Genomic DNA, 14,172 nt, shown 5'->3' with positions numbered 1-14,172 from the left:
TTTAACCTGTGCTATTTCCAAGGATAACTGCTGTCCTTTATAAACAAACCAACAAATGAACAAACTTTTGAAGCCAGTGCACTTCAAACAGCAAGCAAGCAAGCTGTTACTTAATATTGGTACCATTTGACATTTCTTTTTGTTTGCTTTAATATTGGTTAAAATGCCAATATTTGTCAATTTTCAACAGGACCTGTTCTTGGGTCACTTTTCTAATAATTCATAAGGAGAAATTTTTTTCCTAGCTCCCCTTAAAACCCAAGGCTTGTCAGTACAGGGTGGTTTAGGTCAATATAGTTGGAATTAGAGGAAATTAAAACCAGAACAGCTAGTAGGTAGGAGTTTGCATAGATGCAGGTTTTATTCACAGGATTTCTTCTCCCACTTTTCCAGTTTTTTTTCAAAAATTCATTTTTCTTTCCTGTTCAGATAAAAGTATAAATTAAGCTTAAGTACCTTCATTAAATAAATCAATAAATTGATAAACCGAATTACCTCCTCCCACCCCAAAATAATAAATTAGGCCAAGATATTAATAAATCTCAGAAATCTTTTGTTCTACCACCTAACAGCTTAGACACCCCCATGAGTTTACTTGATCTGCTATTCACCGTGTACCCTAAAACTGAAAGGACAGTTTGACTGCATCATGTCTACTTGTTTTCCCTCTTCTTATTTTTAAGGAGTCGGCTGTAATGGTGAAGACTACAAGCCATGAGTAACCCGTGGGCGGCACAGTTAGGACTGCTGCTGCTCTCCACGGTGTTCACTCATTCGGCCCTCAAGCCAGCAATGCCTCCGGTGATCAAGAGACGACCTTTCAACATTTTCTGGGCTGCCCCAACAATGCAGTGTCAGCACTTCTTCCGTGTGGATCTGAACCTTCACTTATTTAATATTATATCCAACCCTTTAGAGACTCAGAGTGGATCAACAATTGCCATTCTTTACCCCAATGAATTAGGGTACTATCCTTATTTCTCTCGAGATGGGAAACCCTTTAATGGAGGGATACCACAGAATATGAGCCTTTCCAAACACCTGCGGAAGACCGCTGATGACATTGCCAAGGCTGTCCCTTGGTGGAGGTCCGAAGGTCTCGTTGTCCTTGACTGGGAAAGCTGGAAGCCGCAATGGGACAGAAACTGGGGCGACAGAACAATATATAAAAACTACTCCTTAGCCTTGACTAGAAGCCACCATCCTGACTGGTCAGCAATGAAAGTAAGAACAGTTGCCCAAGAGGAATTTGAAAATGCTGGGAGGAGTATTATGAACGCTACCCTCACACTGGCTTTAGAAATGAGACCCAAATGTTTATGGGGCTTTTATCTCTATCCAGACTGCTACAATTACGATTATAGGATAAATCCACAGACCTACACAGGTAAATGCCCGAGTGATGAAATTTTCCGCAACGACCAACTCCAGTGGCTATGGGGAAAAAGCACAGCTCTTTATACTTCAGTATATTTGGATAAAATATTGAAGTCAAGTTTAAATGCTTTGAAATTTGTTCATTATCGAATTAGAGAAGCCATGAGAATTGCTGACATGGCCAGACATGACTATGTTTTGCCAGTTTTTATTTTTTCCAGACCATTTTATTTGCATAGTATTGAAGCTCTGTCACAGGTAAGAAAAAAATACAGTCACACATTAAAAAATGGAAATTTAGCTGAATGATTCTGTAAAGTTTAGGAAAAAAAAATGTTTTAGGATGCTATTTTCCCTTAACAATAGAACATTATTCTATTATTAAAGCTATATCTTTCTTCAAAGGTCAAGCCAATTCTGAAAGTGTGACAATTCAATGTTTACTTAAGAGTTTTTAAATGATGATCCCTACCAGCTTAGCACTTACAGGGGTTCCCTGCAACTTTAGTTGTTAAGCTTAAGTTAAATCATGTAACAGATAGATTAATTTTAACCAGGGGGAAATTTCAGAATCAGCTTTTTAATATGAAAGAGTAGCAGCAAATTACTAAATCATAAATGTGTAAAATAGAGTTTAGGTAAATTATTAACCAACGATATTTTCAATATATTGCACTTTTGCTTTGGTTGACTAGATTAATTGAAAAATAACATAGATTCTGTTAATTTTACCTCTAAGAGTCCACAGTGTGATCTAGTGGTGAGTGTCAAGGCATTAAAAGTGATTTGTACAAATAGGTAGGTTATTACCCTTAGACTTAACACAAGTTAGGAAGCACAAAGATGTGGGAATGAGCTTGTTTGGAAGTTAACGAATTTATAGACACTTAGAAGTGTTCAAACTTTAGCTAGATTGTCATTTAGATAGAACCTTGTTGCAGGGATTCACTCATTGAATGGGTGGCTGGGTGAGAAAGCCCTTTGATCTCCCTCCATACCTGTGAGCTCACAATCCTGTTATTATAGTACCCAACACAGAAGAAAGGCCATTGGATGGATAACATACAGTTCATCTTCTTAGATCACATGTGTTTGAGATAAAGACATTTAAGCTCAGTATCAATTCTTCCTCAAAAATTTTAAAATAAAATCTATTGACCCAAACACTGTTGATTAGACCTGACATTTCTGATTGTAGGATTACTCTGTATTATTCAAAATGGAATGTTCATTCACAGAATTTAGGAGGAAAAGAATCATAGCACCATGACAAAAAGTTGGAGGATCTCAGAGATATCTAATCCACCACTCATCCAAACATTTCTTACCTGAGCTCTGCTTTAGCATCTTTTGATGGGGGTTTCCCTATTGCAGAAGGAAACTGCCTTTTGGGAACAATCTTAATTTCTAGAAAGTTATTGAGTGTGTTGAGTCTACTCTGCTTCTGGATAACATCATACCACTACTAGTTCTAATTCTAATTTACAGTGCAACATAGAAAAATTCAAATCCTTCTTTCGAAAGTTAGTTCTCCAGGTATTTAAAGATGTTAGTCAGTCATACCTACAAAGTCTTCTTGATAAGTTATTCCTCATGAAACAGATCTCTCAAACCATGTCACTTTCTCAAATCCTTTTGGTAAAAAGACTATTTATTTATATTTATTCATTTAAAAATTTTTCATTGAGTGCCTACCATGTGTCAGATACAATATGCTGTAAGTAATAATAAGAGTAGAAAATAATATTAATCCATGTAGGCAGATAGTTTGTCTTGATAGAAAGTGAAAGAATGAGATAAACCACATTTTAATGTTGTAAGTGTCCCTTTTTTTGTACTGTTTGATTTTCAAAGTAAATTATGGGCTAAGTATTGCCTCTGAGCTCTACTTCAGAAAATGAAAACTATAGAATTACCTGAGTAATATTATAATGAAGTGTTTTAATACTATCCTGTTGCCCTGCATGTTTCACAGATCAACAGATATCATGGATATTTCTCACTTATTGTCTAAACATTACATTATCATACCATTTATTATGTTATTCATATTACATATATGAAATCACTTAAAACCAACTCTGCTGGATATTTTCTTTCAGAAATGCCTCAATTTAAACAAGAGACTTGATTTTCATTTAAGGTATGCAATACTAATTAGTATATTGGAAAAGTGATTTTCTTTCCCATTTTATTACTTAGACAAGTTGTGAAACACAAGTGCTGGTGTTACTGGAGATGTCATTTAATGCAGGGGAGCTTTGCTGAGCATGGCCATTTTCTTATCCGGGCTTTCGAACACGTTGCCTTTGCACTGGATCCCTGATTCTCCATATCTTGCAGGGAAGGAAAGAATGCAGACTATCCACCAATCTTTCCCTCTGTCTTTCATCTCTCCTTATTTCCTGCTTCTCTGCTCTTGATCTATAATCATGAACATAACCTCCTCCATTTCTCATCTTGATGAACTATAATCTACTTACTTTCCCAACTTGAGAGTCAGTTGGATGCCTCCCTTCTCTTGGATTAAGATGGATAACTAACACTTACCCATCTTAATTTCCAAATGACTCTTCAATCCGTCCCCTCTGCTTTGTAAAAACTCACCTTGCCTTTGTTGAGGCCCTCATCATTTCTCACTGAACAGTTTCTGTCATCTCCTAAGTGGGGTCTCTGCCAGCCATCTTGACTTCCCCCTTCAATATGTTTTTTTCTGGGACAGCCAAAAATTCCTATCAAAGTTGCAAATGTGTGGCTTTCCAGTACTAAAACTTTTTTTTGTACTTAAGTCCTAATACTTTAAAATAGCTTAATAAAATAAAATAGCATAGAAGACTCTTATTTTTGGATCCCACTTATACACAAGGATTCAGATGCTTTTATTTCTCCCCAAATCCTCTGTGTTTTTTACCATAAGAGTTACTGGCACTTCTTGGATGGACCATGCTTTTTCCTACACATGAGCCTCTGCCATTTATCTTCCTACTGGATACAAAACTCTGCTCTCGTTAGTCTGTTTTATTAATTTATACTCATTTCCAAAGACCCATCTGAAATTCCACTTCTTGAAGGAAGCCTTCCCAGACTCTTCTATGCAGCATTAAGCACTTCCTCTAATCTTATGTATGTCTTGTAGGTGCTAATATAGAATTTAACTTATTGCACTGTAATTATCTACGTCTGTCTCAATCATCACACTAAAGCAGCCCACCAAGGACAAGAACTGGAATCTATTTCATTTTCTTATTCTCTGTGTCCAGAATATTGCCTGGAACATCATAAATATTTATCATGTAAGTATCTCAGGCAGAATAACCTTTTCCCGTTCTGCTCTATAGTCCTTTGTTTTAGAAACAAACATTGATCTCAGTGTGTTCTTTACCACAGCTGATGGGCTGAGATTATTACTGAATTGTCAATGACTGAATATGGGTTGGCAGAAACGACTTGTGTTCCTTCTCTTTTCTAGGAGGACTTAGTACATACAATCGGTGAGAGCGTCGCGCTGGGGGCAGCAGGGGTAATACTGTGGGGAGACTATGACTACTCTGATTCAAAGGTAAGCCATGATTTCTCCATCTTGAACATATTCTAAATACTGGGTTTTGTTTTAACTTTTCATGCCAGAGAGAGATTGTTGTTGATTTTCTGTTCACTTGACTTTAACAAAGCTCAGAGACTACAGGGACTAACATTGTTCGAGCACCTGCTCTGTACCAGCCACTGTGGTTGGTAGCAGTGTAGAAAAGAGCACAGGTTTTCCAATCAGACAACCGTGAGAATTCACATTTTTACATTCTAGGGGTGTAATCTTGAGCAAGCTAATTAACCTCCCTGAGTCTCTGTTTCTCCATCTAAAAGAAAAGTACTGAAATAAAACCTACTCTGCAAGGATTTCGGTAGATTAAATGATATAATATATGTGACAAAGAAAAAAGGACTAAATTTAAAAAATAAATAGCCTTTCATTCGCACGAAGGAGGATGGATTCCCCGAAAATGATTCATTTTCTGATTATCAATGATAGAAATGCTCCTTGGAGGAAAAAAATATGTATCTAAACTTTTATTAACAATCTACTCTTGATAGTAAGGCACACATCCCGTATTAATGGTTTTCTTTCTAAAGTGTTACTATAAATACCTTTTTAAGGAGAGTCTCTAAGAAATCATCACGTATATGCCTTTAAAAGGGCTTAGTCTCTCGGCTGAATGATTAATCCACCGAAATGCTCTTTCTCCTCAGCCTTACCAAACACAAAACGTCAGGCATTAATCAATACTCCCTGGATAGTGGAATCACATTATGAGAGTGATCTAAATAGATCTCTGTTTTTCCTACAGGAGACCTGCTTGTCGGTGAAGAAGTTTATCCAAGGGCCGTTGGGCCATTATGCTGTTAATGTGACCACAGCAGCCAAACTCTGCAGTCGAAGCCTCTGTAACAACAATGGGAGATGCATTCGAAAAAGACCCGGATCTGCCTCCTATCTGCACATGCCTGAAAGTAGCAGTAAGAAATACGTCCTAAATAAGAGCTTGCGATTCACCGTGTCTCCAGGCAATAAACTGAGGACAATAAAGGACATGAAGGGTGGGTTTGTGTGTCACTGCTATGAGGGCTGGCATGGAGAGTCTTGCCAGGAACACTCTCCACAGTTTTTGAGAGGGAAGAATAGGGTGCCTGTGGCTAACTTTAATTTATCAGTTTTTCTCAGTATGACTTTATCTGTGACTCTGTTGAATTATTTTACCCCCCACTACAATGTCGATTTTTCCTTGAGATACTGAAGAGCAGAAAATGTTGATGTTTTTCCTCTTATACTTCAATCTACTTCTAAAATATTGGTTGACATTAAAGTTTTAAAAAAAAAAAAAGGGTACTTGGCTCCATTCATTGATAAAGCAATTATGTATTGGGTGCTTACCTCATGCTACACACTAAGGGTAAGGATGTGAACATAGCAGTCTCTGTCCTTGGAGAACTTAAATTCTTGTGGGAAAACAAACAATTAAAAGCAGACAAACACATATATATCAAATGATGCTAAGTGCTGTGGAGAATAATAAAGCAGACTGAAGGGATCAGAGAGCTCTGGAAATTGTACCGAGGGTCGTCAAATATAGCTCCCTAATGAGATGCTCTGAAGGCAGGAGGAGCAGGTCACAATTACGTCTGAGAAGAGCATTCTTGGATTAGGGAAGAGCAAATGCGAAAGCCTGTAACTGAGAGCAGGTTTGAAGGATTTCAGGACCTCAAGAAGGCCAGTGTGGCTGACGCAGGAGGATGAGTGAGGGAACTGGGGAGCCAGGTCATTAATTAGCTCTATTTGAACTAAGAGTCAGATTAAAGGTAACTTTAAAAAAAATAATTTAAGAGAAATTTCCAGAGGAAAGTGGGTCAAATAAGACTTATCTATATTTTACTATTTTTAAAAATAAATATACACAAATTAGATAATAAGAGCATCTATTATGATTAGGCGTCACTACAGCGGTCTTGAGACTCCATTTGTTAATAGAAAATTGGGAAATTTATAAGAGTCATGTGGGACATGGGTCACAAAATAACACTGGAGCTAAAGAAGGCAACCACTGTGTTACAGCTGTTACCACTCCAGGGATTGCAAGTTCCTAAATGATAAAAGTGACCCCAGAATACAGAGTCATGGGGTGAGAGGAAATTTATACTGAATGCTGTAGGGTTCGATTTTTATCCAAAGTGTCACTCGGGCTCTTGGAAATTCCCTTGGCCATTGTCAATATCAGAAGGTAAGTCCGTTTAGACTCCCATAAGATGGCATTTATATAGGAACTTCTTTGATGTGATATTTGCTGGCTTATTACAGTATACTGTATCTAAGCAATTGATTTCCTTTTAGCTCTTAATGCATGGCAAGTCATTTGAAAAATTCGTATGGCCCCTTGATCTGACCTGGTTATAATCCAGATCATTTTCTTTCATAAAGACTCAAAAGAGATTCTAGGATCTCAAATGCTGTTTCCCTTCTTAGTTTAGGGAAGCTATTTTCCTGACTGATGTCCAAATATTGCACTTTTATATGTACTTTATCCAGGCATATAGAACACTGATAAGTAGATCACACTCAGATACAGACTTCAGTTCATTTCTTTGTCTATTCATTTATTCATTTTCAAGAGAAGTAAAAGTTAAAGAAGCAGTGAAATCTAGTGAGCTAAACTGGGGGCTGTTTGCTAAGTTCCCCTATTTTGTTGGTATCTTGCTGCACCAAGGCTATAATTACAGTAATTAGATTCTTGTGCCCAAGCAAGAACTGTTTTTACAACTGTTAAGGTTGTAAAATAAGCCATGATTATTGAAAAAGAATAGCTCCTTCTATCTTTACAGTGATAAGTTTTTTAATGATTATTAGATGAGTTTAGGTATGCGATGAATTCCAGTAAGGCAAATATTAATAAATATTGTCACCATTTTGAAGATTAAGATATGGAGAGAAGGAGAGATATAGCTAATTTTACCCACCAATCAGGAAATCTAGAAAGGATAGAATACACATCACTGCGCTCCACTATTTAAATCCACAGTATCTCCAAAATAGTCAAGGTGTAAGGAGGATTAGGTAGATGGAAAGAAAAAAAAAAGAGAGAGAGAGAGAGAGAAAACACATTGAAAATACACAGAAGAAGCTAGGAAACTCCCCAATCCTATTACCCACAAATAATCACTTAACTTTTTCCAAATAAAAAATGTTAAATTTTATTTCACTTAAAGTTAATAGCAACCAAAAGAATAGATTCTTACTAACAGATTCTTCCTTTTTTTTTGCTTGTTAAAAAAAAATCTATTAGAGTTAAAAACAGATTATGGAAAACATTAAATTTTTGTTATTTATTTTGACTTACTTAAGTTTGGGTTTCCAGACCATTGTGCTCAGTCAACTGTCTCACAAAAATGAGAAGTCATCTATTACATCTAATCCAAGGACAAACATATACATCTCTATTTTTCTTAAATTAAAGATCAAAATTTAAACTCCATTCCCATGCTTATGATAATTTTCTAGAGACATTAATAAAGGATACAAATGTAAGCAAAGTAGCTTATAAATTCTACAAACCACTTTAGTAAAGGAAACATACCTTCTAAAATGATAGGTAGTATCTGTTAGAAACGGTAAAAATGACCGTCGCGTTCCGGAATTATCTGAATTTTGTCTGTTGTTTGGGCAGCATTGTTTCTTATCTCCCATTAATTGTTAAAAAATCACAGTACCCTTTATGTGGACACAAATGTTTGATCAGATACTTGGTTTTTCCCAGTCTTGTAACTGTTCCTTACCACGCATTTTTAAATCAGAGGGGATATATGTCTTCATCTCAGAAGCAGTATGTCATAACCATAGTTTCTGGGCCTCAGTAAATTCACGTCATTGTGTTTATTTGTATATTGGAGATATTCGTTACAAAGCTGTCTAGCTCTCTATTCTAATTTAGACTCTCGTCTTCAGCTCAGGATAATTTCCTTTCACTATTTTTCAAATGGTTCCCTTTCTTTCACTCTCCCTGTTGATTTAAGAAACTACTATTAGATGGACCGTAGTTCTTCTAGATCTATACTCGGTGTTGCATTTCTTGTCTGTGTTTTAAGCCTCTGTCTTTTTTGCTTTGTATTATAGATTTGTCCAGTTTTTTTTTTTCTAGAATACTAGTTTAGTCTTCACCATACTCTGACACTCGTATTTTTAATTCCAAAGAGTTCCTTTCTTGTGTGTGTAATGCGACCTTTGGCCATCCATTGATATTTTTGAAGGACCAGAGTGATTGAGAACTGTCATAGGGATCCCCCCAACTCCCACCAACCTCCCGCATTTGTTTGGGTATATTTACTCAACAGTACTCTTAGGTTGAATGGGAGAACGGGTTGTAGACTGTGAAGGGGGCTGAGGCATGTTGGCAAGATTCCATCTGGAGCATGTGAACAGAAAACAGGCATGTTGGTGGGAACCCTGACAAACATCCAAGTAAGGAGAAGATTATCATTAAGAGAAGTGCAAGTCCCTCAAGGGCTGAGCAGCCTTTCCTTTTTCATCCCCTCTCTGCCTGCTGGGGAGTCCCAGCTGTATCCAGTTTAGCTCTGCTTTTGTATTTGGTCCCATAGCCAAACTCTGAACGCTATCTGGGAAGGTTTTTCTGTAAATGACCTGGGGTCAAATGTTTTTCTTACTCTCCATTCTGCACACGCTGGAAAGGTGAATGGTCTGACTGGTTCTGCCACACTGGAGTAGCAATATTTTTATTGATTGGTCTGGTAATGGTCCTCCATGCTCTTGTGAGTTTTGGATCTGTTGTCTCTGAGCCTAAGGTTTCTCTCTCCAATGGAAGGGATGGTTCATACCTCCAAAGTAAATTTCTACTATTTAAAATTTTCTAATTCAAATCTATCTGGTTTTGGTCTTTGAGTCACGTCACTCTTCTTGTTTTCAGTTTTGCATTGTACTTTTTCTAAGGACATGTACTGCAGATGACACAGTAAATGCATGTTCTCAGTTCATCATCTTGAACCACAGGTTCTAGTAAATTAATGTATCTACTCAGGATGATAGCTAACACCCTAACAGTTAATTATTACATTATCATTAAGGGTAGCGCCCTAGGAAGTCTTTTAAATGTACAATTATTTTTACCTCTCTATCTTCCAGCTGAAGTCTCAATCAAAGTTTTCTTTCTTCCTTCTCAAGCCAGTGAATTTAAACTGGGTATTTTCAGAAAGCAATGGTCACTTACACCAATGTGCTTTTACGAGAGTCTGACTTTGGTTATAAACATTATCTCACATACATCTCAGCAATGTTCTCCTAGAGCAGTCTACCCAAGCAATAGAAATAAAAGCAAAAATAAACAAATGGAACCTAATTAAACTTACAAGCTTTTGCACAGCAAAGGAAACCATAAGCAAAACAAAAAGGCAACCTACAGAATGGGAGAAAATATTTGCAAAAGATGAAACTGACAAAAGGCTTGATCTCCAGAATGTATAAACAGCTCATATGACTTAATAAGAAACAAACAAACAACCCAATCCAAAAATGGGCAAAAGACCTAAACAAGCATATGTCACTGAAGACATATGAATGATCAATAGGCACATGAAAAAATGCTAAATATCACTAATTATCAGAGACATATAAATCAGAACTACAGTGAGGTATCACCTCACACCACTCAGAATGGCCATCATTCAAAAGTCCACAAATGATAAATGCTGGAGAAGATGTGGAGAAAAGGGAACCCTCCTACACTGTTGGTGGGAATGCAGTTTGGTGCTGCCACTGTGGAAAACAGTATGGAGATTCCTCAACAGACTGAAGACAGACTTACCATATGACCCAGCAATCCCATTCCTGGGCATATATCCAGAAGGAACCCTAATTCAAAAAGACACCTGCACTCCAGTGTTCACAGCAGCACTATTCACAGTAGCCAAGACATGGAAACAACCTAAATGTCTATCGAAAGATGACTGGATAAAGAAGATGTGGTATATTTATACAATGGAATACTATTCAGCCATAAAAGTGACAACATAATGCCATTTGCAGCAACATGGATGTCTCTGGAAAATATCATTCTAAGTGATGTAAGCCAGAAAGAGAAAGAAAAATACCCTACAATATCACTCATATGTGGAATCTAAAAAGAAAGAAGACAAATGAACTTAAACATAAAACAGAAACAGAATCACAGACATAGAATACAATCTTGTGGTTGGCAGGGGAAAAAGGGGTGGGAAGCGACAGACTGTGAGTTTGAGATTTGTAGATACTGACAAGTGTATATAGAATAGATTAACAAGTAAATACTGTATAGCACAGGGAAATATATTCAAGATGTTGTAGTAGCTCACGGTGAAAAAGAAAAGGAAAATAAACATGTGTATTCATGTATGACTGCAAAATTGTGCTGTATACCAGAAATTGACACAACATTGTAAACTGACTATAACTCAAAAAAAAAAAAAAAAGAGAGACAGAGAGATGTAGTGCTAGTCTCCAGTTTAACTTGGAGGACTGAGTCACCTCTGTAATAACATGTTTCTCTGAACAGCCACAGGGAATCCTCTTGCTGCTGAACCTCTGCTTTGTATCAGGTGACTAAAGGACCGGCAACAAACAAAAGCAAAGGTAAAATATACTTTTTATTTTGTTTGAACAATTTTAAGGACGTTTTCAGAAACGAGCTTTTGCAGGGAAGGGAGATGAAAACTAATTTTGTTTCATTTCTTGAAGTATCCCAATTTCTTTTCTGGCCTAACTTACTTTATTTACTTTTCAAACGCAGTACCTTTCAAAACATGAGCTTGCTTTTATGAACCTAACATCCTAAAAAAGTACATTTGTCACTGACAGATAGAACTTAAATTCCAGTTTATTTTTTATGTATTATAAATTTGTATTGGAGAATGATTCTCATGTTAATAACTATTCAAGACTTGTTTCATTTCTCTTTTCCACATGCAATTTCTCTGAAAAGTAGCTTTTTGCAGTATGTTGGGTTATCATAACCTAATACTTAACTTACAGTAGCATCAAAATGTATTTCCTGAAGCAGGTTAGTAAACTAACTGTGGATAAGCCAGAGAACACATGGCTTTATGAGAGAGGCACAATTCTAATTTTTTTTAATAATTGATAGCTATGAAGAATCCCTCCAGCAAACTTGATACATCTAAATGTTTTTCTTTAGAATGAAAGTGCATTTCTTTATGTAATAAAAATTGTATTTTTGTACAGTCTTTAATAAAGTCTATTTTAAAAGATATGTTCTGTAGTTACCATTCCTATTATATTGGGCAGTATTAGAGGAATGTTATTTGGAACAAGCATTGCACTTTTAGGAAGTATATGACATCTAAGATAGTTCAGAGGATGTTTATTTTTTTGGTCATAAGAATAGGGTTTAAATTTTCTTTCCAAATACTAATAAAGAGACTGAGAGATGAAAGTCAACAGGCACTTCAAATAAGAAAATCAGTCATCAGCAAGAGGATATAAACATACATACACATATAGATAGATAGACTTAGATTTTCTAGGAAAGAAAGAATAAGTACCAAAACAATATGAGAAAGATAAATCTTAGATTATTTAATCCATTGGAGAGAGGAAATCTTAAAGTCGAGAAATTTCCTAATGATGGAGAACAAAAGCTGTCTACTTCAGTGGCTACATACATCAACGTAAAGTGAAAAATTCGAAAAATCCTGAAAAATTTTGAAAAATGAGTTGAATAGGATAGCTTAGGCCATGAAAACGGATATCTTTAACTTCTTCATTTCCTGAGGAACTAACTCTAACCTAGAACCATTGTTAACTGAGGTACTTAGCTTACTGATAAATACTGACATTGTAGAAATACCCGAGAGAGTTTAGTCATGTGATTTATTTCAGCCTTGTCTGTAAATTAGAATTCAGTTTGATGACAGAAAGAGGGTCTCTCATTGAAGTATTCATAGATTCTTAATGTTTAAGTGGAGTCAGGAGCAAAGATTTGAAAAGGTATTAAATGGAGAAAGTTAAGAATACTTAAAAAAATAACAAGTTATAAAAAATTTATATGCAGAGATTCAAGGTTCATACTCTTTGTTTTTGAGAATCATGATATATAGCTTATTTTCTTAGTAATAAACCTGATTTTTCCTTGAGGAAAACCTTTAGCAAATTTAGTAATTGAAGTTATATTTATATCATCTGTAATTACTTGCTTGTTGAAACTTAGTCTCCTTAATTTAGCACACTCCTTGAATTTTTCTACATATAGTAGAATTGCAGATGCTGTGAATTTCTAACAGGAACAATCTCCAGTTATCTATTTCACAGAATGAAGCTTTTCACCTAAGCGTTGGTCCAGTGTTCACAATAGATCCAAATGAATGAATCCCATGTTCCCTCTTATCAAGCATGTTTGATAAAAAAATTAAATCCCACTCTTTAAGGAACACTCTTTCTTAGACATATTATATTGGGCGGTTCAAGAATTGACTATTATTCTAGGCTGGAATTGCTCTCCCTTTGTCATAGGCATTCCAGAATAACCTTACTGCATCCTTAGTCCAACCCAGAACTGTGACTGGAACACTTCCGAATTTCCTTATTGTATTAGGAGATTCTCTCAAGGTTGCATTTGGAAACCAAAATTTATTTCAAAATATTTCCAAGCTATATGGCTTGTTTAATCAGAATTCAATTAATGGTCTTGGGCAAATAAACTTATTTTTTAGGGAAAACTAAAAATTTGTTGTATGAGAAAGCATTTACTTCACATTTGTGGTCGGTGTACGTTACTATAATTAATGCAGAAACTCAGCTTTCTTTACTAATATCCAAATGCAACACACTTCTCATATCATATGAATGGGCAACCAAAGTAGAGAACAAGTTCTATAATGATCTTTTTCAAATGCATTCAAATTAATGACTACTATATTTGGTGTCTCAACAGCTTACTATAATTTGTTTAAGAAACATAGAATAATTCCTTGGTCACATTATAATACATACTATTTGTTATTAAAACCTGGTGGAGATCAGGCTGACAGGCACATTCAGTTGCAATACCAAGAACTTCATCATTCATCCAGCAGATGCACCTGAAGAAGAAGCCTAGTGCTTTAGAAGGAGATATGAGATATCTAGGGAGCTAATCATAAAAGACACAAACCTAAAAAGTGAAAAAAAAATACAAACATAATTTCACCAGCTCCTACTTTTTTCATGTGCCACAATCTTTTCAGATTGCTTAATTGCAATGGGTTGGA

At 35.9% G+C, this 14,172-nt stretch overlaps 1 protein-coding gene across 1 annotated transcript; it reads left to right on the top strand.

The window, feature by feature from the left end:
* The first annotated feature begins 251 nt into the window (after positions 1–251).
* LOC102504354 (hyaluronidase-4-like) lies at positions 252–6,167 on the top strand. The gene is made up of 3 exons (XM_006189164.2): positions 252–1,635; positions 4,847–4,936; positions 5,721–6,167. The coding sequence occupies exons 1-3, from the start codon at positions 715–717 to the stop codon at positions 6,165–6,167; spliced, it is 1,458 nt and encodes a 485-aa protein (XP_006189226.1). The 5' UTR covers positions 252–714.
* Positions 6,168–14,172: the final 8,005 nt, after the last annotated feature.

This window comes from Camelus ferus, chromosome 7 (assembly GCF_009834535.1).
Source record: "Camelus ferus isolate YT-003-E chromosome 7, BCGSAC_Cfer_1.0, whole genome shotgun sequence".
NCBI classification, from domain to species: domain Eukaryota; kingdom Metazoa; phylum Chordata; class Mammalia; order Artiodactyla; family Camelidae; genus Camelus; species Camelus ferus.
The sequence above is the reverse complement of the archived record's forward strand: the minus strand, read 5'-3'. Positions and strand labels throughout refer to the sequence as shown.

What these genes read in the sequence shown, in the direction of transcription:
- LOC102504354 (XM_006189164.2), top strand. Translation starts at nt 715, where the DNA reads ATGAGTAACCCGTGGGCGGCACAGTTAGGACTGCTGCTGCTCTCCACG. An exon ending in GTATTGAAGCTCTGTCACAG is followed by an intron (nt 1,636 to 4,846) that starts GTAAGAAAAAAA and finishes TCTCTTTTCTAG; the next exon opens with GAGGACTTAGTACATACAAT. An exon ending in ATGACTACTCTGATTCAAAG is followed by an intron (nt 4,937 to 5,720) that starts GTAAGCCATGAT and finishes TTTTTCCTACAG; the next exon opens with GAGACCTGCTTGTCGGTGAA.